The 19,590-nt window shown below is 53.2% G+C and overlaps 1 protein-coding gene across 1 annotated transcript in view; it reads left to right on the top strand.

Moving 5' to 3' along the window:
* The window catches only part of FGD5 (FYVE, RhoGEF and PH domain containing 5), a 110,708-nt gene that overhangs the window by 76,404 nt on the left and 14,714 nt on the right, over positions 1–19,590 (top strand). The window contains exons 6-13 of the mRNA XM_070574643.1: positions 1,473–1,633; positions 1,905–2,061; positions 2,688–2,775; positions 4,460–4,510; positions 5,125–5,183; positions 11,861–11,932; positions 13,147–13,215; positions 18,738–18,821. Coding sequence (XP_070430744.1) covers positions 1,473–1,633; positions 1,905–2,061; positions 2,688–2,775; positions 4,460–4,510; positions 5,125–5,183; positions 11,861–11,932; positions 13,147–13,215; positions 18,738–18,821 — 741 coding nt within the window. The remainder of the gene's footprint in view (positions 1–1,472; positions 1,634–1,904; positions 2,062–2,687; positions 2,776–4,459; positions 4,511–5,124; positions 5,184–11,860; positions 11,933–13,146; positions 13,216–18,737; positions 18,822–19,590) is intronic.

The raw sequence follows: 19,590 nt of genomic DNA on the forward strand, positions 1-19,590 counted from the left end.
CAGCGTGGGCCACCCTCCCCTTGTCCTCCCTGCGGTTCCCGGCAGAGCAGGTTGCGGCTACAGGAGGTCAGCACCAGACAGGATGAGGTGTTCAGGAAGTGGAGACCTTTGTAGCCTCCACATCTGCTGTCCCCTGTCTGGCAGCGTGGGCGGCCTCTTTACAGATGTTCCGGGGGCAGAGCACGGGGTGGCTCCCTCATCTCTGCCTCATGTTCCTTGTCTCCCTCTCTCCCTCCCTTCTCCCCTCCTAATCTCCTTTATCATTTTTCTTTTTCCCTCTTTCCGTTTCTCTGTCCCTGTCCCACCACCCTGCCTTTTTTCCTATTCCTCTCCTGTCACCTCTACCCCCCCCACCCCCCCATACTCTTTTACTGGGAGGGAGGAGACCATAAGGGCTTCCTGGAGGAAGGGCTGCCCATCCTCTCAGCACTTTCCCGTTTCAGGTCTCTGTATAAAGACACCTTTCTAGTGGTAAAAACTATTCAGCAATGGAATTAACTGTCTTGTCCAGTAATGAGTTCCCTGTCAGGGAGGCGATCAAGCAGGCAGAGTGATCGTCCTTTCTGAATGTTGTAAAGGTGACTTGACCTTCCTGATTTGGGCTGGACCGCATGACTTTGATGTTCCCGATGCGCCTTGCTCCGCAGGTCAGGGTAGTTTCAGGATAGTCCTTGCATTTAAAACTATAGAACTGGACCTCATGTAAGAGCAAGTGTATTTGAAAATCAAATATTTTTGTTGTGAGGAAGAAGTCTTACATTCTTTGTAATTTTAATGTGTACTAACCTTATTTTAATTTTTAAAGTAATTGATCATGGTACAGAAGTTTTAGAAAACAGAGATAAGAAGGAAAAAAATCATTCCTAATTCCATATCCTGAAACAGCCACTGTTTGCAGTTTATTCCATTTCCTTTTAGCCTTTTTCTTCGTTCATTTTTTATGCAGCTGCGTTAGGGTGGGAAAACAGCTTTGTGCCTCTTCTTGATTTCTTAGCACTACAACAGGAATATTTGTACACAGTCAGCTCGTCACCATTTCTAGGACTGCTTGCCACACCGTGGAGGGCATGCCTGTGATTCCTTTAGACTTTGCTTTCAAACAACACAGCACGTGAACCTCTTCAAAGAGGGCTAACTGTAATACAAGAGCTTCTGTTTCTTCACAGAAGGAATTACTCAGCTTCTCAGCCCTCTTGTAGAGTTTGGGCAGCCCCCAAGTCCCCCTAGGCAGGGGGAGGAAGGAGCCTTTAAGCCCTGTGAGCCCTACTCTGTGCCTGCAGTTGTCAGGTCTCCTTGGGCGTCAGTTGCCTGTGGTCACCAGGTGCGTGTTACCACCCTGGTTTTACAGGTGAGGTTGCTGGGTCTGCAGACGCTGCCTCAGGCCCACGCTGCCTGTGTGTAGGTCAGGGCTCCAGGGCCGCAGGGGAAACTGCCAAGGAGGACTGTGGGTAATGGGCCAATTGGGATTTCAGGATTTCCACGAAGCCGTCCTGAGAGCCTTGGATGAGATGGACCAAGAGGGCCAGGACGTGTCGGCCAGGGAAGAGCTGAGGCGCAGCCTGAGTGAGCTCCCAGCGATCCATGACCTGCACCAGGGGATCCTGGAGGAGCTGGAGGAGAGGCTGCTGAACTGGTGAGCGTTCCCCAGATTCCTGCCCGACTTCTGTTGTGTTGGAGGGTGGGGCGAGGGGTCCAGAACCCAACTGCATGAAATGGTGTCTCCATTTGACTCTGGGGAAGCTGAGGCACAGAGATGTTAGGTCATTTGCCTGAAGTAAAACATGTGTGGGAGGGTTGAGCTGGGATCCCCATCCAGGGACGTGACTCCAGCAGTCACCCTCTAACACTGTGCCGACTGGTCACAAGCCTGAGTTCTCGCCATCCCGTCTCCCTCTTGGCTGCAGGGAAGGCCAGCAGAAGGTGGCCGATGTCTTCCTGGCCCGGGAAGAGGGGTTTGACCACCACGCCACCCACATCTTGCAGTTCGACAGGTCCCTGAGTCTGCTCAGTGAGCACTGCCTCCACTCCCCGCAGCTGGCAGCTGCCGTCCGAGAATTTGAGGTGGGTCCCCTGGTCCTCTGAGAACCTGCTCGAAGGATGCAGGGGTCGGGTGGGTATCAAGGGGCCTAATGCAAATCAGGGTTTCTAGGTGGGTCTGAGGCTGATGGGCAGAGGGGAAGACCTGGCTGGGGGAAGAGAGGGTGACCCAGCAGGGGGGAGAACCCAGAACCCAGAACATCCCCTGTTGAGTGATCAGTGACAACTTGGTGAGCCCCAGCCATGGGGGGTTTAGTGGTCATTCTCCTATCCCAGTAGAAAAGCACAAAGCAAGCTGAGACCCTAGCGATGGGAGTGACCAACAAATGGCCACCAACTGGGGATCCAGTTATTGGGCAGAAAGATGGGCGGCTTTTTTCTGTTACTAACGCTAGATGCAAAGCAGGGGCTGGGAGAGGCTTATTGCTGAGTGTAGCACAGACTGTGAGGCTGAAGGCATGACCTGTCGCAGCGGGGCGGCGCTATCTGGGGGGCCCTCCTGGAGGAGGGGAACCTGGTTTTGGAGATGGGGAGAAGCTCAGCTTGGCCAGGAAGAGGTATGGAGGGGATAGTGTGTGTGGGGTGCCGTGAGCCCGGTGCCCGGCGGCAGGGGTCTCTGATGGGGGTTTGTCATTCCCTCTCGGGAGCAGCGGAGCCTGCAGGGAGGCGGCCAGCACGTGAAGCACCGGCTGCTCCGGGTGGTCCAGCGCCTCTTCCAGTACCAAGTGCTCCTCACAGGTGGGCTCCCGGGCAGTCTCGGGCACGGAGGGGCGCGGGGGGCGGCACCTGAGGAGGGCGGGGGTGACGGGCAAGGTGTAGGACCACGGTCTCCCCTCCTGGCTGGAAGGGGCGGAGAATTGCTCTCAGTTCCTGCCTCTCCAGAGGTGCCAGACCCTGCCGCCACCTCTCCCCCAGCTGAGCTTTGGACCCCTGCTGCCAGCTTGGACACGTCGTCACGCCAGCGGCCGCCTCCTGTGTCTTCCTGCAGCCCCTCCTGTCCTAAGACAAAACTCAACAGCTCCTCCCGCTCTGCGTTTTTCTCCCGTCTCAGCACGTGTCCTCTCATTTCACTTAAGCTGCCTTGTCACCACAGCCCTCCTTGTGGCCCAACCAGTGGACGTCTGCCTGGACCTGCTGGCCGTCTCTGTGACGTTGCCAGTCGCTACTTCCTGATTCTCAAATCCCCTTCCTCCCAGCGCTCCTGTAATAGTCCTCTCCCGTCTCCCCCCACCTCTCTGACGGCTCCTCCTCCGTGTCTGCTGACGGCCTCTCTTCCTCCACCGTCCTGTAAATGTCAGTGTTCCTCAGGGCTCAGGCCTAGTCCACTTTCCTTCCCTCTCCACACACTCTGCCCGGGGAATGTCATCCCCTCCCCTACCTCCACCTGCCAGAAACACCCACACCTCTGTCCTGAGCTCCACACCGTTTGCCCAACTGCCTTCCAAATGGACAGAGACCCCTGCCTGCGGAACCGATGTTCCAATGGGGGAGGCAGACACGCACACGTCGAGATATGCATGTGGCGCATGCAGGTGGTGACCAAGCCTGTAAGAAAAATACGTTAGAGCCAGGGGACAGAGAATTCATTCATCTAATTCAAATGTTTATTGAGCGTTGACTGTCCCAGGCCCTGTGGTAGATGCTGGAGACAGAGCAGTGATTAAACAGGAAAGCTCTCTGACACGTGGAGCGTACACTCTCACAAACAAACAGAGAAATAAAAACATCATATGCACTGAGAAGAGCTCTGAGGAAAACAAAGCAGGTTTGAGGGGGAGGGGAACAGGGCTCTGTGTTAGCTCCAGTGCTCAGGGAAGACCTCTCTGAGGAGGTAACACCGAATGGAGAGCTCAGTGAAGGGAGGACGTGAGCCATAGGAAGATCTGGAAGAAGAGAGTGCCAGGTAGAGGGAAGAGTGAATGCAAAGGCCCTGGGGTAGGAACTAGCTTGACATGTTCAAGAGAGAGCGAGAATGCCAGGGATGCCATAAGGAGTGAGATGGAGAGGGGCCAGCCCACACAGAGACTTGTGGGTACAAATATCTTAAGGGTTTAACGTCACACTCTCCTGGCGTGATGGTCACGTCTGTCTCCCCCCAGTAGACTGTGTGCCTTTTGAAGGCAGGGTTTCACTTCGTCCATGTCTGTATCCTGAAGGCATAGCACAGTACCAGGCCCACGGCAGACACTCAGTAGACATTAGTTGAATGAGTGAGTGACCAGCAGTGGTGGCAGTGATGCTGATGGTGGACCCGGGACCTGGTTTTGTGCTAGTGTGGTGTTGTGATGGGGCTAACAGGAGAGAGAGTGGACACCCCATTCTTCTGGAACTTTTCTTCCATCTCTGGAGTGAGGAGGGCTCCTGTTGTGGCCAGCAGGCCTCACCAGGGCACGCTGACTCCTGGCTCTCGTTCTGCCTGCAGACTATCTGAATAACCTTTGCCCGGACTCGCCCGAGTATGATAACACGCAAGGTAAGTCCCGCGTGAACCTGGAGGAAGGGGACATGTTCCTGTTTCGGCCCCACTCTCCCAACTCTGGGCTCGACAGCAGTTCCCAGGCCCAGGATGTAGCCCCCGTCCTGCCAGCTGGGGGGGCAGTGGACGTGAAGCCCCCAGGGCTTCTGAGATGATTCCCCCTCGTCCTCAGCCCTGGGGACTCCCTGGGACGGGCTGATGTTCCGTCGGAGGAGGAGGAGGGGGTGAGCGGAATTTGGTGATGGGAGGTGCTGCCAGGTCTAAAACCCTCACCGCAGTCTCCCTGCCTCCTGCCAGTTCTGTGTGGCTGACCCTGCATGCAACCTGCCGGGGCAGTCCCTATTTTAACATAGTCAGTTCTCAGCCAGGGGAACTGAGGCACAGAGTGGACAGGTCACTGTCAAGGGCACTTAGGCAGTAGTGGCAAAGCTGGGATTTGGCCTGTGACCTGACCCAGCCACGGGAACAATTGATGCCACCCGTATACAAGGCCCTGAAACTGCAGTGACCTCAGGGGCAGGGGCGGGGGCAGTGGATGGGGAAGGGGCGGGCACAGTGGCACTAGACTGGCCGTCCCCAGATGGCCCAGCTCTCTGCCCTCTTTCCCTCAGGTGCACTGACCCTCATCTCGAAAGTCACAGACCGCGCCAACGACAGCATGGAGCAAGGGGTAAGTCTGGGCCCTGGGCGCCTTCCCTCGGGTGCGGGTTCCAGGAGCCCCTCCATCCTGCCCAGGCCTGCCTTGCGATGCTGCACTTCTCGGGGCAGCTGCAGGCAACCATCTTTCTTGCAAAGAGCGTTGGGTTCTGGCCCTGACACTAGTTGTGTGACCTTGGATTCTGTGTGTCCCTCTCTGGGCCTCGTCGCTCGAACAATAAGAGAAGCTACAGTCTTGTCCATAAGCAGTGCTCCGACTGTGGGCTGAGCCTGCCTGCATCAGCTCCGGGAGTGCTTTGTAAACTACAGATTCTTAGGCACACCTTAGGTCTTCCCAGTCGGAATTCCCAGGGCTAGGGTCCAGAAATGTGCGTTTTTAACAAGCATCCCAGGTAACTGTTATGCCCACGAAAGTTTAAGAACCGCTCATCTACAAGAATACATGAGCTGGTTCTGACAGGGTGTGACTCTGTGTTTGTTAGACACTGATCAGAGGTTTCCTGGGTTTCTGCCTCGGATGGCCAGCTTTATTCCCCATCCCAACTCTATTCCGTTGGTTACCACTGTTACTTGTGTCCATGTATTTTCTGCTGCACTGAGTTGTAAATATGCTAGAGCTTTGTGTTGAGAATGATTCTGAGGCTGAGTCCTAGCTCAGTGATCAGTTAGTGATGTCTTCTACAGGCAGAGAGGGGAGTGAGGGTAGTATATGTCCTGAGCAGCTGCTCAGCTTTGCTGTGGCAGGTACACTGAGTGCTCTTAGTGAGTCAGCCACAGGTGGAAGGGGAAGGGAAGTAACATCTGTGGGACACCTGCTGTGTGTCAGGTCTTGTGTTGGGGACTGGAGATACAGAGAGAAGACATCATCCCAGTCCTTGAGGAAATCACAGCTTAGTGGAGCAGTAAATCTGTGGACAGGAAGAACCATGATAAATATCGTGAGGGAGAGATTAAATGCTAACAAGGTTCAGAGAAGGGGACATCCCTTCCACCTGGGGTTGAAGAAGAGATGACATGGGAGGTGCCCCTGGAGGGAGGACCTGTGCATGTGCCAGGAATGTGGAGGCAGAAAAGGTGCCAGAAGAGGGCCCGGCCTGGGCAAAGACATGGAGATGGGAAAGTGTAGGACGTGTTAGAGTTCAGAGCATCATCAGCGTGGCTGGGGACACGGAGTGGGAACAGGGCAGCTGAGGTGGGACAAGAGTCTGGGGAGGGAGGTCAGGGCACCTGGTAGACGGGGTGGGCTCAGGGTGGAGGCCTGAGCCAGCTGAGTGTGAAAATCAGGGTAGGTCAAACTGTCGTTGTCCTCGAGTCCTCCTTCCCGTCTGATGTCCGTGAGCTCTTTGTCATTTTGGCATCTTACAAGTACATGAAGTTTCCCTCAATGCAGCTGAAAAGCAGAGGTGCTCTCAGCTCCAGCGCCCCATCCTGACACAGCAGCAGATGGGCTGGGGTCTTTACACGTCCCTTTAGCCAGGGATGCCTCTGCTACCAAAAAGTAAAGCGAGTCAGGAAGGGCTGTGTCTTCTCAGTGAGCTCCTGCACACAGCGCCCTTGTGTAGGAGCGACCGGAGTCGGCGACAGCCAGATGCCCTCCTGGCTTCTCCAGGGCCGAGGTTGGGTGCTGCCCCAAGAAGCACAGGCTGGCGGTTGTCTCTCTAGCTGCCTGGACAGCCGCCCTGGGCCCGCTCTGGACCAGCGGCCCCCGCCCCGTGCTTGCTTGGATCCAGCTAGCACTCTGCCTGGGCCATGAACAGGCGAGTCCAGATAAGCCTGCCCCCGAGGCAGAGCTCTGTGGCCGTGAGTGTCCCTGAGGGACGGGTCGGGGCTCTGCCTCTCCCTCCTGATGGCCACCACCCAGCTCAGGCCTCATTACCTCCCAACCCCGGCCATTCCGTTCTCCATCTGGCAGCCAGAATGATCCTATGAAAATATGTCTGATGAGACCATTCCTCCTTTTCCCAAAGCTTTCCATGCCTCCACATTGCCTTCAGTAGAATCTGGAAAGTACTTACTGTGAAGACTAGAGAAGGCTTCCTGGAGGCGGCAGCGTCCACTTGGGCTTTATGCTCACATCAAACCATTGCCACAACTCCTCACAAAGGTAGCTAAGCCGGAGGTATGATTTCTAGGAAGAGCCGGATCCCACGACCCCGCTGATCCAAAATAGGGCCCACGTATCTACCAAACACCTGGTCTGAAACACTACCATTAAGCTCATTGGAATAAAGTACTGACAGCCAAGCCAAGTGGTCAATCCGTTGTGAGAGCAGCCTGTTAACAGAAAACTATTAGGTGACCAGAGAAGCTTCAGGAAGCATGATTCTAAGAGCTGAGACCCAGGAAAGCCCTCCCCTCCTGTTAGCCTCACATTGTGATGAAGGGCGGGGAATAAGTGGAGGAGTCCCGTAGACAGGATGGGAAAAGTCTTGGAAGTGGGAAATTTGGGAAGGGGTGTAGCAGATTCCCACGCAGCTTCCTCACTCATCGTGATCACAGCTGCCCCTCGTGAGTGCTGGGCCATACCAGATGAGCTCCTCTAATCCTCAAGGGAAGTAATGTCAGCCCAGTTTCACCGGTAAGGAAACTGAGGCCTGAAGAGATGAATTGCTTTGCCCTGCATCACTCAGCTCTCAGCATGAGAGCTGGATTTGAACGCACGCCTTCTTAACCACCAGGCCAAAAACTTCCCTTGTTTTTGATGACCTTGACAATTTTGAGGAATACTGGCAAGGTCTGTTGTAGGATGCCTCTCTGTTGGGATTTTCTCATGATTAGACTGGGTGTATGATTTGCGGGGAAGATCACAGAAGTAAAGTACCGCTTTCGTCGCCTCATATGAAGTGTATGAACCAGCAACATGATTTATGGCTGTTGATGTGGACCTTGATCACTTGGCTGAGGTAGTGCTTGTCAGGTTTCTCCACAGTAAATTTACATACGCGCACACCCACCGCCTTGTCCATCCTCTTTGGAAGAAAGTCACTATGCACAGCCCATACTCGAGGGCAGACTATCTACCTAAATTATTTGGGATTCTTCCACATGGGAGATTTGTCTCTTCTCACTCATTTAGTAATGAATTCACTCATTATAAATAATCATTTGTATCAGTAAGGATTCGTGGATATTTGTTTTATGCTTTGGGTCATAATCCCATATGGCTTTATTTATTTTATTTCTCAAATTGTTTCCACTTTGGCCATTGGGAGCCCTTTCGTTTGGTTCCTGTACCCCATCACATACCCTCATCAATATGGGTTTGGGAATTTTTTGTTTGTTTTTGGGGTTTTTGGGGTTTTTTTTGTGAGGAGGATTTGCCCTGAGCTGACATCTGTTGCCAATCCTCCTTTTTTTTCCCCCCTTGAGGAAGATTAGCCCTGAGTAACATCTGTCCCAGTCTTCCTGGACTTTGTATGTGGAATACCTCCACAGCATGGCTGATGAGTGGAGTCAGTCCACACCCAGGATCTAAACCTGCGAACCCCGGGCCACCAAAGCAGAGTGCACAGAACTTTAACTGCTCAACCATGGGGCCAGCCCCTATTTTTTCGCTTTTTGAACACTTCCTTACTTTCTGGCAGTACAAGATGCTCTAGGCTCATCTTATATATTCCCTGCCCCAGTCTTAGAACGTGATTTCTCCAAGGAGCTCTGGTTCCTTTAATTGGATAATGGTGTTAGAAACCAAGATCTGGGCACTAGGTGTGCTCATTGCTATTGGGGTACCATTTCTTTTAGGTCATCTTAGCTGACAGAACAAAGACATATATGTGTATGTGATAATCATCTATATACTCGTATCTATAAATTTTCTGTACGTAACCGTCTATATCTTTATTAAGCTAAATGTGAGTTCTTTCTTACATCTCCACTTCTAATCGTCACCACATGGATCATTCCAGCCTCCTACTCTGCTTATCTGTAAATTTCCACTCCGACAGTGAGACATCTGGCTCCCAGCACCCACCATCCATTTACTTAATTGGTCAATTTACCTTCATTGTTGAGAGAGATTTTTCCTGGGCATGGAAATCTGGGTGGACTGATTTTTTCTTTTAGTACTTTAAAGATGTCACTCCACTGTCTTAGGGCTTGCATAATTTCTGATAAGAAATCTGCTGTAATGTTTATATTTATCCTTTTTATGTAATGTGTCCCTTTTTTCTGGCTGCCTTCAAGATCTCTTTACATTTGACTTTTGGAAGTTTGACTATGATATCTAAACATGCATGGGGTTTTTTTGGAGGGGAGGTATTTTTTCCATTGTGATTCTCAAGCTTCCTGGATCTTTGTTGTCATTCACTGATTTTGGAAAATTCTCTTGGATGCTCTTTTCTTCCCTTTCTCCCCATACTCTTTTCTCTTTGTGTTTCAGTTTGGATAATCTCTACTTATCTGTCTCTGAGTTCATTAATTGTTTCCTCAGCTGGGTTAAATTTGCTGCTAGGCCTGTCAAAAGAATTCTTCATTTCTGATATCATACTTTTTATTTTTAGCATTTCTGTTTGACTCTCTTGTCTAGTTTCCATCTCTGCTGAAATTCTCCATCTGTTCCTGCATGCTGTCCACCTTTTCCACCAGCTTCTTTAACATAAGAATCATAGTTACTCTGAAGTCCCTGTCTGATGGTTCCAATGTCTGTGTCACCTTTCATTCTGGATTTGTTGAATGCTTTATCTCTTGCAAGTGAGTTGGGGTTTTTTCTTGTTTGTTTCTCGTGTGTTTCTCGTAATGTTTGGTGGAATGCCAGACGTTAAGTGTAGAAGAACCTGCAGAGACTGGGGGCATGGTGTGCACCCCCAGAAGTGGGCGTCCTCTTTTCTGTCATGCCACTCATGTGGGGAGTGGAGGTGAGTCAGTCCAGTCAGTAGTTGAGCTGAGCTTGGGTTCTGTTGTCACTGTCATGACCTTCAGTGCCCCCTGTCTTCATGCTCCTCCAGAAGGGGCTGCCATTACCTGGTGCTGTTTGTGGGGCCGCAGTGCCAGAGAGTTTTCTCGTGTTTCTGCCCCATCCTCAGCTTTCAGCAGTCCCTGCACCACAGAAGGGATCTCTCTGCATGTTCTTGCCCTGTCTTGGAGGTACACTCCTGTTTCCTGTTCCTCAGTGCTAGCCTCGTAAGTCCCAGCTCTCCTGACAAGCCTCAGTCTTCAGCAGGGCCTGCTTGCTAGGCTCTCTCAGCATTCCTGCCCCTCCCCTGCATGGCAGCCAAATTCTGCCTTGTGTCTGCGACATGTCTTAGACAGGTTTCTGCTTTATATTGGTACACAATCCTGGGCCTGAAGGGTTACACCTCCCCCTCTCCTGGGGGCAGACAGCTTCTGCTTCTGCCCTTTCCCCAGAAGCAGTGGGTGGATCTTTGCCTGGGCTCTGGGAGTGGGAGGGTTCTTGGCCTCCCCTAGTGGCTGAAGATTTTGTGCACGAGAGAGGGGCCTGAGGAAGTGGGCCGAGTTTTGTGCCAGCCCCTCCAGTGACAGCCTGAACACCTTCACCACTCAGGGGGGCTCTTTCTGGCCCCCACCCTACCCCTAGTCTTCCTTGTGAGCACCCAGCAGAAACTCTTGGAAAAAAGCTTGCAAGTGACTGCAGATGTCACCTGTGTCTGGGGCTCCTTGCTATTCTAAGCTGTCCCAGCAGCCCACACTTGACCTTTAAGAATCCATTAACATTTTAGCTGCGTTCTTCCTACCCGCCTCTGTGCAGACCACCCGTCCTCCTGTGTGTTGCCGGGGTGCAGCAGTTGGTCCATCTCATGTCTCCACAGAGGGGCTGGTCAGTCTTCAGAAATCGGTTCGGTTAGTTGCCTTGTGACTTTAGCTCTCCAGTAGATGTAAGAAAAGTTATGATTTTGTAGAATATCTGTTTTTTTTCTCACTGTTAGGGTGGGGGCATTGTTCTCTTGCAGCTTTCTACATCATAAGCAGAAATGAAATGACTATTATGCATTTCTACTATGTAGGATTTTATGCCCAAAACTATGGACAGTGTAAAGGCCTTTTCAAGGTGATTTCTCTACCCACGCTTTTCACCTTCATAGGTAACTTTAGAACCTGACGCTACATAAGGTTCAGGGGGCACCCACCCCATGGGGTGAGGGCTTGTTATTTCTATGCATGCTGGGCAGAGGGGAGGGAGGCATGTCACTTACCTATTGTGGGTAACCCAGTGAGGGCCCGACAAGGAGCTCCCAGGCACACTTATTATAACGTCCAGGAGCACGGACTTGCTTTCTCCCCAGGTGGTGCGTTTTCTTGGTTACTCTCCCTCAGAGGCCCCATCCTGGGATGCCAGCCCAGAGAGACAGTCTGGCCTTGGGCATCTGTTCCCTCTGAGTTACTGATGTCTGGATGCTCCAAGCCTTATGGGGGACACAGGCTTAGGGTAGGAGTGGTGGGCCAGAGAGCACAGTGAGGCTGAGTGACCATCCCTGTGGCACACAGAAAGATGGTAGGGTCAGATCCCAGGCCCAGAGGGACTAGCCTGATTATGGGCAGTCCACACACTTGGCACCCTGCAGACCCAGGCTCAGGTCCCAATCCTGCCACTGACAGGAGGTCAGATTTTGGGCAAGGCCTTACTGGGCTCCGGTTTCCTCCTCTGAAGCGGAAGCAATGCCACCCCTTACAGAAGAGATAAGACCCCTTGAAGGGGCCTTGACTGTCTCCCGCTTACCCTGCTCCTGCCCACAGGAAAACCTGCAGAAGCTGGTCCACATTGAGCACAGCGTTCGAGGCCAAGGGGATCTCCTCCAGCCAGGAAGGGTGAGTGCCACTGTCGCCGTGGGCAGGGGCAGAGGGCGGCCTGGCAGGCAGGCGGGCGAGGCTCTGATAAGCCCATTGTTCAGCTGGGCTGGCCCCAGACAGGCCTGGCTGCAGGTGCTGTTTACCCTCGGGGGGAGGGTGGGCAGGGCGTGGGCTCTGCTGGACTCGCGGGGCCCACAGGCGGCCTCCCTGGGCTTTTCTGCTCTCAGGGTCCTTAAAGAAGCAGTGCAGAAGTGGGTTCAGTGTCCCCTGTGTTCTTCTCTCCTCTCAGAAGAAGATGCCAAGTATTTATAGCTCAGTCCAGTGTCACTGGGAAATCAGGAAAACCCTCTCTCAAGAGCCCCAGCAAAGCAGCTTAAAAATAATGTTTTTCAGGAGACAGATTTACCCACTTTTAAGCTTCCAAATAGAAAACATACAACTCAGGTCAAAAATAGTCAAGTGTGGGGGCTGGCCCCGTGGCTGAGTGGTTAAGTTCACGTGCTCTGCTTCAGCAGCTCTGGCTCCCCCATTTTGGATCCTGGGCGTGAAGCTATGCACCACTCATCAGGCCGTGCTGTGGCGGTGTCCCACATAGAAGAACTAGAATGACCTACAACTAGGATATACAACTATGTACAGGGGTTCTGGGGAGAAGAAAAATATAGTCAAATATGTTTTTTACTTGTTGCAGTCCATGAGGGACAAGAGACAAAGCAATGAGAGACTGTGCTCAGGAGATTTTCCTCAAAATTAGCAGGGATCTCACTGCTCTGAGATTCTGTAAAGTCACACTTTGTGTTTTGGCCTGAGTCATCACTTTAGTAAATATTTATTAAACATCTGTTTGCATCCTCCAGAATTCAGGGGGCTGTAGCAACTGTTCACAGGTCTTCAGCTGTGTTAGCAAACCTTCAGAGGCTCTGTTCTGAATGGCCTGCTCATGCCAGCAAACCAGGGAGGGAGTCATTGTTTGGACCACTCTGGCCACGACAGTGGCGGGCGGTTGGTGTAGTTCCAGGTGGAGCACTCCTGAAAGGCCGAGATGCCTGTCTTCAGAGCTGCTCTAGCAAACGCGGAGCATCTCTTAGGCTACGAGTTCACCCATGAGCTGCTCTCTGGTACTCTAGGAGGCGTCCTAATTTAAGTTTCCCCCTCAAAGGCCTCCCCCCACCCTTCTCTAGGGCAGTAGAAGGCATCAGCCTGACCACCGAGGTCTGCTTCTCTCCCCACAGGAGTTTCTGAAGGAAGGGACCCTGATGAAAGTAACGGGGAAGAACAGACGCCCCCGGCACCTGTTTCTGGTAAGTTCCTGTCCCCAAACCAGGCCCCAGGCCTGGCGAGTTCATGCGGTTGGCTGCGGCCAGCATTCAAGGAAGCTGGAAGCGGGGGAGGGCTAGAGCAGGCCTGAGTCTTCATGACGAGGACCATGCTGGACAGCTGAGCTTTCCAGAAGGCTGAGAGCTTCCCCTCGGAAACCACAGCCTGTCCCTCATTTATTATCCGAGTGACTGGGAATGGGATGTTGCCGAAGTTCAATTACCCACGTCCCCGTCTTAGACGTCCTAAAACTGGGAAGTCCTTAAATGGGGAATGACTGTCCCACCGCCTTACCTAACATGACAGAAATCTGAGACCCAGGAAGGAGCGCCACTTGGCCAGATCTCCCAGGAGGCTGGTGCCTGAGGCCCGGAAAGGATCCGGGGTTGGGACCCCAGTCCAGCACTGCCTCCACTGTGCACAGGACGGAGTATAATGCACATTTTTGATGATTTGCAGCCACAGTCTGGAATCCCAGGGCGTGTCCAGGCCTGGGGTATAGGAACGTCACCGTCGGCGGCTGTGGAGCTACAAGCAGCTCTTTGCCCCAATCTGGCAACCCCCTGTGTTGTTTTGCCTCTTATGTTCTTTTGTCTGCTGGGCATCATTTTTCCCTCTGCTCCCTCACCCCTTGTCGCCGTGCATCGGGGCTGCCCCTGACAGCCTCCTTGCACTTTGTTAGAATTGCATGTGAAGAGACAGTCAGTAGGCTTGAGTAAGTGTCTGCGAACTCTGTCCCAGCCACTCACTGAGCGTCGCCTGTGTGCCGCGCACGGGATGCAGAGAGGTAGAAGTCACACGCTCTGCCTTCGACCTGCAGCGTCGGCTGTAAATACTGAGTTATGAGAATGAGGTGGCATCTCAGGGCTGTGGAAGCGAAGAGGAGGGTCCGGGGAGTCAGGGAACAAGATGACAGCAGCAGCAGCAGCTGACATTTGAGTGTTTACTGGTGCTACACGCCGTGCTCAGCGTTTTGTGTTTTTCCTGGAGAAAATGATACCTGAGTTACACCCAGAAGGAAGGATAGGAGTTTGTCAGGGGGAGGAAGGGAGGGCATTTCAGGAGTAGGCACAGCATAAGAAAGGATGGGCGTGAGAGGCGTGGTGTTGAAAGGACCTCAGTGAGCCTCTCGAAATCCTCAGCTGCAGACGGGCCCTTCCACTCGTGAGTCGGGTCTCTGCTGCGCCCCAAATAGACCCAGCCCTAGAGGGGCCGCTTAGGGCTGAATTCCAAAGACAGCGAGTGTACTGAGTAGAGAAGTCCCAGGCCTGGCGACAAAGTAGAGTCTCTGGCTGCCTGCGGGGTTTGCTGGGCCTCCATGGCTGGTGTCCCGAGGCCTCAGCCCAGCCTCAGAGGGTGCCCCCTCCCTGCGTGGAGCACAGGGTGAACCAAGTTCAGAGTCTGTCCTCCCTCCTAACAGCCAGCTGGTCCCTCCCCTGAGGACCCCTCACCCTCACTCAGTGCAAGAGAGCAGATCCCCGGGACCTTTGAGAGGGATGTGAGAGCCGGCAGTGGACAGTTCAGATTTGAGTTCTCAGGAGGGTCTCAGAGCCCCTCCAGATGCTTGAGTCCCTTTCTCTAGATAGGCTTTTTTACTGTCTCTGGTGACATCTTTCATTCTTCAGCAATCATCTGCCTCCTTCTGTGTGCCAGCATCTGTGCTGGTGTGTAGATGTGACCCCTGGCCTGTCGTGGATCTCAGAATCTGGGGGGGGAAGCCATCCCTTGTTCTGTGTCAATTAGAGTCCAAATACTTGAAAACTCTTTCTCTCTCGAGAAGTCCATACCCTTGATTTAGGGGCGTCTGTGTGGTAATGAGCCAGACTGAGCTGGTCGATCCCGCCCGGACGCTCGGCCTCTCTGTACCTTAGACAAGTCACAGATGCGTCCAAGGCTCGGGTTTCCCACCAGGAGAGTGGAAATACTGGGTGGTCTGGGGAATTAAATGAGGGGACTTATGTGCCCGGCACACAGAAGCAGCTTCTTTGCTAACAGTTTCCTCCCTTCCCTCTGACAATTGCCCCATGGGACACGGGTCCTCCCTCTGCCTAGACCTGCAGAGTTGTCAGCTCCATCTGCCCCACACAGCCCTGTGGAGAGATGGAGCCTACGAGTGGGTCCCTTGAGTCCTTTCTTCTCCAGGGTGAAAAAGGGAGGTTGTCCAGGATGGCGATGAGGAGCACGGGCCTTGGGGTCAGACAGACTGGATTCACATCCCAGCTCTTGACACTTCCTGGCTATGAGCCCCGTGGCACGTGCCCTCCGAGCCTCAGTGCCCTTGTCTTTGCAGTGGGGGTGATAGTCCCTCCTGTAAGTGAGGGAACGTGTACAGCAGCAGCTGGAGCACAGGGAGCTCCATCTTGGTCCCCCAGCCATTCCCCACCTGGCCACCCCCTCTGGCCATGCCCTGCTTGTCCCTATGCCTCTCACAGGGACCTTGAATGCAGACACAGCATCGTGATCTTCCCCGGTCTGCCCACACCCAGCCTCTTGCCTCCTCTGTCCTCACCTCTTCCCTCCGACACCGGGCTCTCTGAGAACCGCCCTTCTCTGCCCTGCTACCCCTTCAAGCAGTGCTCAAGTGTCACCTCTTGTGGAAGCCTCCTGCACCACCACCCCCCGCCCCCCCGCGCCATGCTCTCTCCGGCATCTAGTATGGCCCTTCATCGTGGCCCCTCTCTCAGTCACGATGATAAGCCCAGGTCTCTCCGATTTCCCTGTCATGATGAGTCCACAGGCTCCCCAGGATCCCAAGCTGGGTCCCCTTCTTGTCTGTGTCTCTTCTCTCAGCACAGCACCTTCCACTGAGCAGGTGTCAATAAATAACTGCTGGAGGGATAGAGGAGAGGAGGATGGACAGACAGTTCCTGAGGCAGGGGGCGCCATGGCCAACACACCTGAGGATTTTCCTTCCTCATAAGGTGCCAGTTTCATAAAATAGCCTTAACTGCAGAACAGAGTCAGGGCGTCTGCTCACCAGCGCACGAGGGACTCAGTGATGCTGTGGAGAGGTTGCCACCGTGGCTCAAGCAGTGGGTGGGGCTGCCCACTGGTGGCTCATTATTGTGAGAAATTCCCCCTTACTCCTCCTTGAAGAATTCCTCTTCCTTCCTCCACATCCGGATTGTAAAACATGGCTTTGAAGAGGAGAGGAGAACCACGGGCAGTTAGGAGGCAGCCTGGTCCTGAACCGCTCATAAAACCTCAGGGTGCTGGGGCCCGGCCCCGTGGCCCAGTGGTTAAGTTCATGTGCTCCGCTGCGGCGGCCCAGAGTTTCGCTGGTTCGGATCCTGGGCGTGGACATGGCACTGCTCATCAGGCCATGCTGAGGTGGCATCCCACATAGCACAACCAGAGACACAGCTAGAATATACAACTATGTACCGGGGGGATTTGGGGAGATAAAGCAGAAAAAGAAAAGCAAAAAAGATTGGCAACAGTTTCTAGCTCAGGTGCCAATCTTTAAAGAAAAAAAAAACCTCAGGGTGCTAATTGGCAGTTGACACGGCAGAGGTGCTCGAGGGGTAGCCACAAAAAGGCCGGGACTGCTCTGGTGAGTGGCCCAGGCCGGTCCCCAGGGTGGGCAGGCTTTGTGCTGGGGTTGGTCACTGTCCCCAGGTAGGGCCAGGCCTCACTGTGTGGCCACCCCCACCACACCACACCTGAGCATGCCAGAGGCACCACCCTGGCTCTGCCACCTGTAAGCTTTGGGACCTCAGGCAGGTTGACTAGCCTGTCTGTGCCTCGGTTTCTCCGTGATATGGGGATGATGATGATAATGCCTGCCTAATGGGATTGTTGGGGGCCTGAACTGACATCATTCCTGTCAGGGGCTTAGCCCAGCGCCTGGCGCAGAGTGAGTCTCCGGTGGCTGGCAGCTCTTGTCCTCATTAGGAGGGCAGAGCTGGAAGGGGCTGGGAGGCTGCCCTAACCGGGGCTCAGCCTGCTGCCTGGGTTTGCTAATAAGGTCTGCTGGAACAGAGACTCATGTGTTTTTTGTGGCTTGTCTGGGGCTGCTTCGGGGCCACAACGGCTGAGCTGAGGAGCTGCGACAGAGACTGTATGGCCCACAAAGCCCTAAATTTTTCCTCTCTAGCCCTTTACAGAAACGTTTTTTCTAGCCTGGTTTACTCCAACTCCAGTTGGAGACAGCGAGGCCCGGAGAGAAGGCACAGCGGCCCAGCGTGCCAGGTCTCCTGCCCTGCTCGAGCTAGGCTGTCCGGGTCCCAGGAAGAGCTGGGGGCGGGAAAGCTCCTCCGTTCTGTTGCCGCAGCCGACTGCCTACAGGGAGAGGAGGTGTTCACTGGGAGTTCTCGCTCCGTTTCAGACCCTCGGCTGTCTCGTCCTGCTCAGTCCTCACGGTGCCCCTAGTTTACGCTGGCTCCCGTCCACGGAGGGCTCACTGGGGGCCTTTCTCTCTCAGCGTCCCTAAGAAGTAGGGGCCGAGGTGGCCCCCGCTTCACAGGTGAGCAGGCTGAGGCTCAGAGAGGGAAACGGCCTGTGCATAGTCACACAGCTGCTACAGAGCAGGGTCGGGATTGACAGCCCACCGCACCACCCGGAGCGCCACATCCTCCTTTAAACTTTAAACATTTTAGCCAAACACGAGTTGTCTCCTAAGAAGGCGAAGTAACTTTTATTACGTTTCTTCCTGTCTGCCCTGCATGGAGGCAGGGAGCTTCACTTATTCATTCAACAAATATTAATCGAGCATCTGCTACGTCACTAGAGGTACAGCGGTGAATGGGACCCACCAATTCCCTGTCCCCCAGGAGCTTCCTCCCTTCTTCCCTCCATGCCTCCCTTAACTACACTTGACCGAGTCTTCATTTACCTGGAGTAAAATACATCAATCTTAGCGAACACGTCAGTGCGTATTGACAGATGCCTGTCATCATGTAACCACCACCTGGGTCAAGATACAGAATGTTTCCAGCCCCCCAGAAAGTTCCCCTGTGCCCTTGGCAGTCGCTTTCCCCGCCCCTGCCCCAGGCAACCGCTGGCCTGATTTCCGTCACTACAGATTGGTCTCGCCCTTTCTGGTACTCTGCGTAAATGCCATCAAGTGGCCCATCCTCCTCAGTGTCTGGCTTCTTTCATTCAGCATGGTTTTGAGATTCATCCCTGTCATCGTGTGTGTCACTGGTTCCTTCCTTTTGGTGGCTATGTGTTATTCCACAGTGTGGACGTACCACAGTGTTTATTCCTATACCTGTTGACAGACATTTGGGTGGTTTCCACTTTTCGGCTCTTAGGAGTAAAGCCTCTGTGAACATTCCAGTACTTGACTTTTTGTGAGCATCTGCATTTATTCCTCTTGAGCATCTCCCTGGAAGGGGGATTGTGGGAACGGGCTCACGTTTTAGCCCAGTGTGGTTCTGCTCTTCTGGGGGAGTCTCTGGAGAGCACAGTGCTCTGCATCCGGTGCTCAGTGATCCTACAGGACAGAAGCCCGGCGCAGCCTTCTGGGGCCAAGACACGTCTGACAGGGTTTGCCTCTCCCCAGATGAGCGATGTGCTCCTGTACACCTATCCCCAGAAGGACGGGAAGTACCGGCTGAAGAACACATTGGCTGTGGCCAACATGAAGGTAAATGCCTGGTGCTAGGCAGCCTGGGTGGGCGGTTGGGGAGAAGGGAGACCCCAGGGGAGGAGGAGACAGCCTCCCTGCTTCTAGGAGCTCACAGGAAGAGGAAGCCCCCAGGAAATGGGGCTATATTGTGGGTTACAGCAGGATTGCACTGTAGGTGGTCCAGGGAGAAGGGAGGGTGACGCTGGGCTTCCTGGAGGAGGGGGCTAAGTTCCTTAGAGGGGATGATATTTGGACAGATGGGGAAAGGAGAGAGAAGGGCGTCCTAGGAGGAGGAAAACGCATAAAGAAAGGCTTGGAGGAGGGAGCAAGCACGTGTTCAGTAAATTTTTTTAAATCATGGTAAAATATACATAATATAAAATTTACCATTTTAACCATTTTTAAGTATACAATTCAGTGGCATAAAGTACATTCACATTGTTGTGCAACCATCACCACCATCCATCTCTAGAACTTTTTCATCTTCCCAAACCAAAACTCTGTCCCCTTTAAACACCAACTCCTCTTTCCTTCCTCCCCCCAGCTCCTGGCAACCCCCACCCTACTTTCTGCCTCTATGACTTTGACTACTCTAGATATTTCATATAAGTGCAATCGTACAGTGTTTGTCTTTTTGGAACTGGCCTATTTCGTGTAGCATAATGTCCTCAAAGTTCATCCATGTTGTCGCATGTGTCAGAATTTCCTTCCAGTTTAAGACTGAATAATATCCCATTGTATGGATAGACCACATCTTGCTTATCCATTTATCTGTTGATGGACATTT

This window comes from Equus przewalskii, chromosome 15 (genome assembly GCF_037783145.1).
Source record: "Equus przewalskii isolate Varuska chromosome 15, EquPr2, whole genome shotgun sequence".
Classification (NCBI taxonomy): domain Eukaryota; kingdom Metazoa; phylum Chordata; class Mammalia; order Perissodactyla; family Equidae; genus Equus; species Equus przewalskii.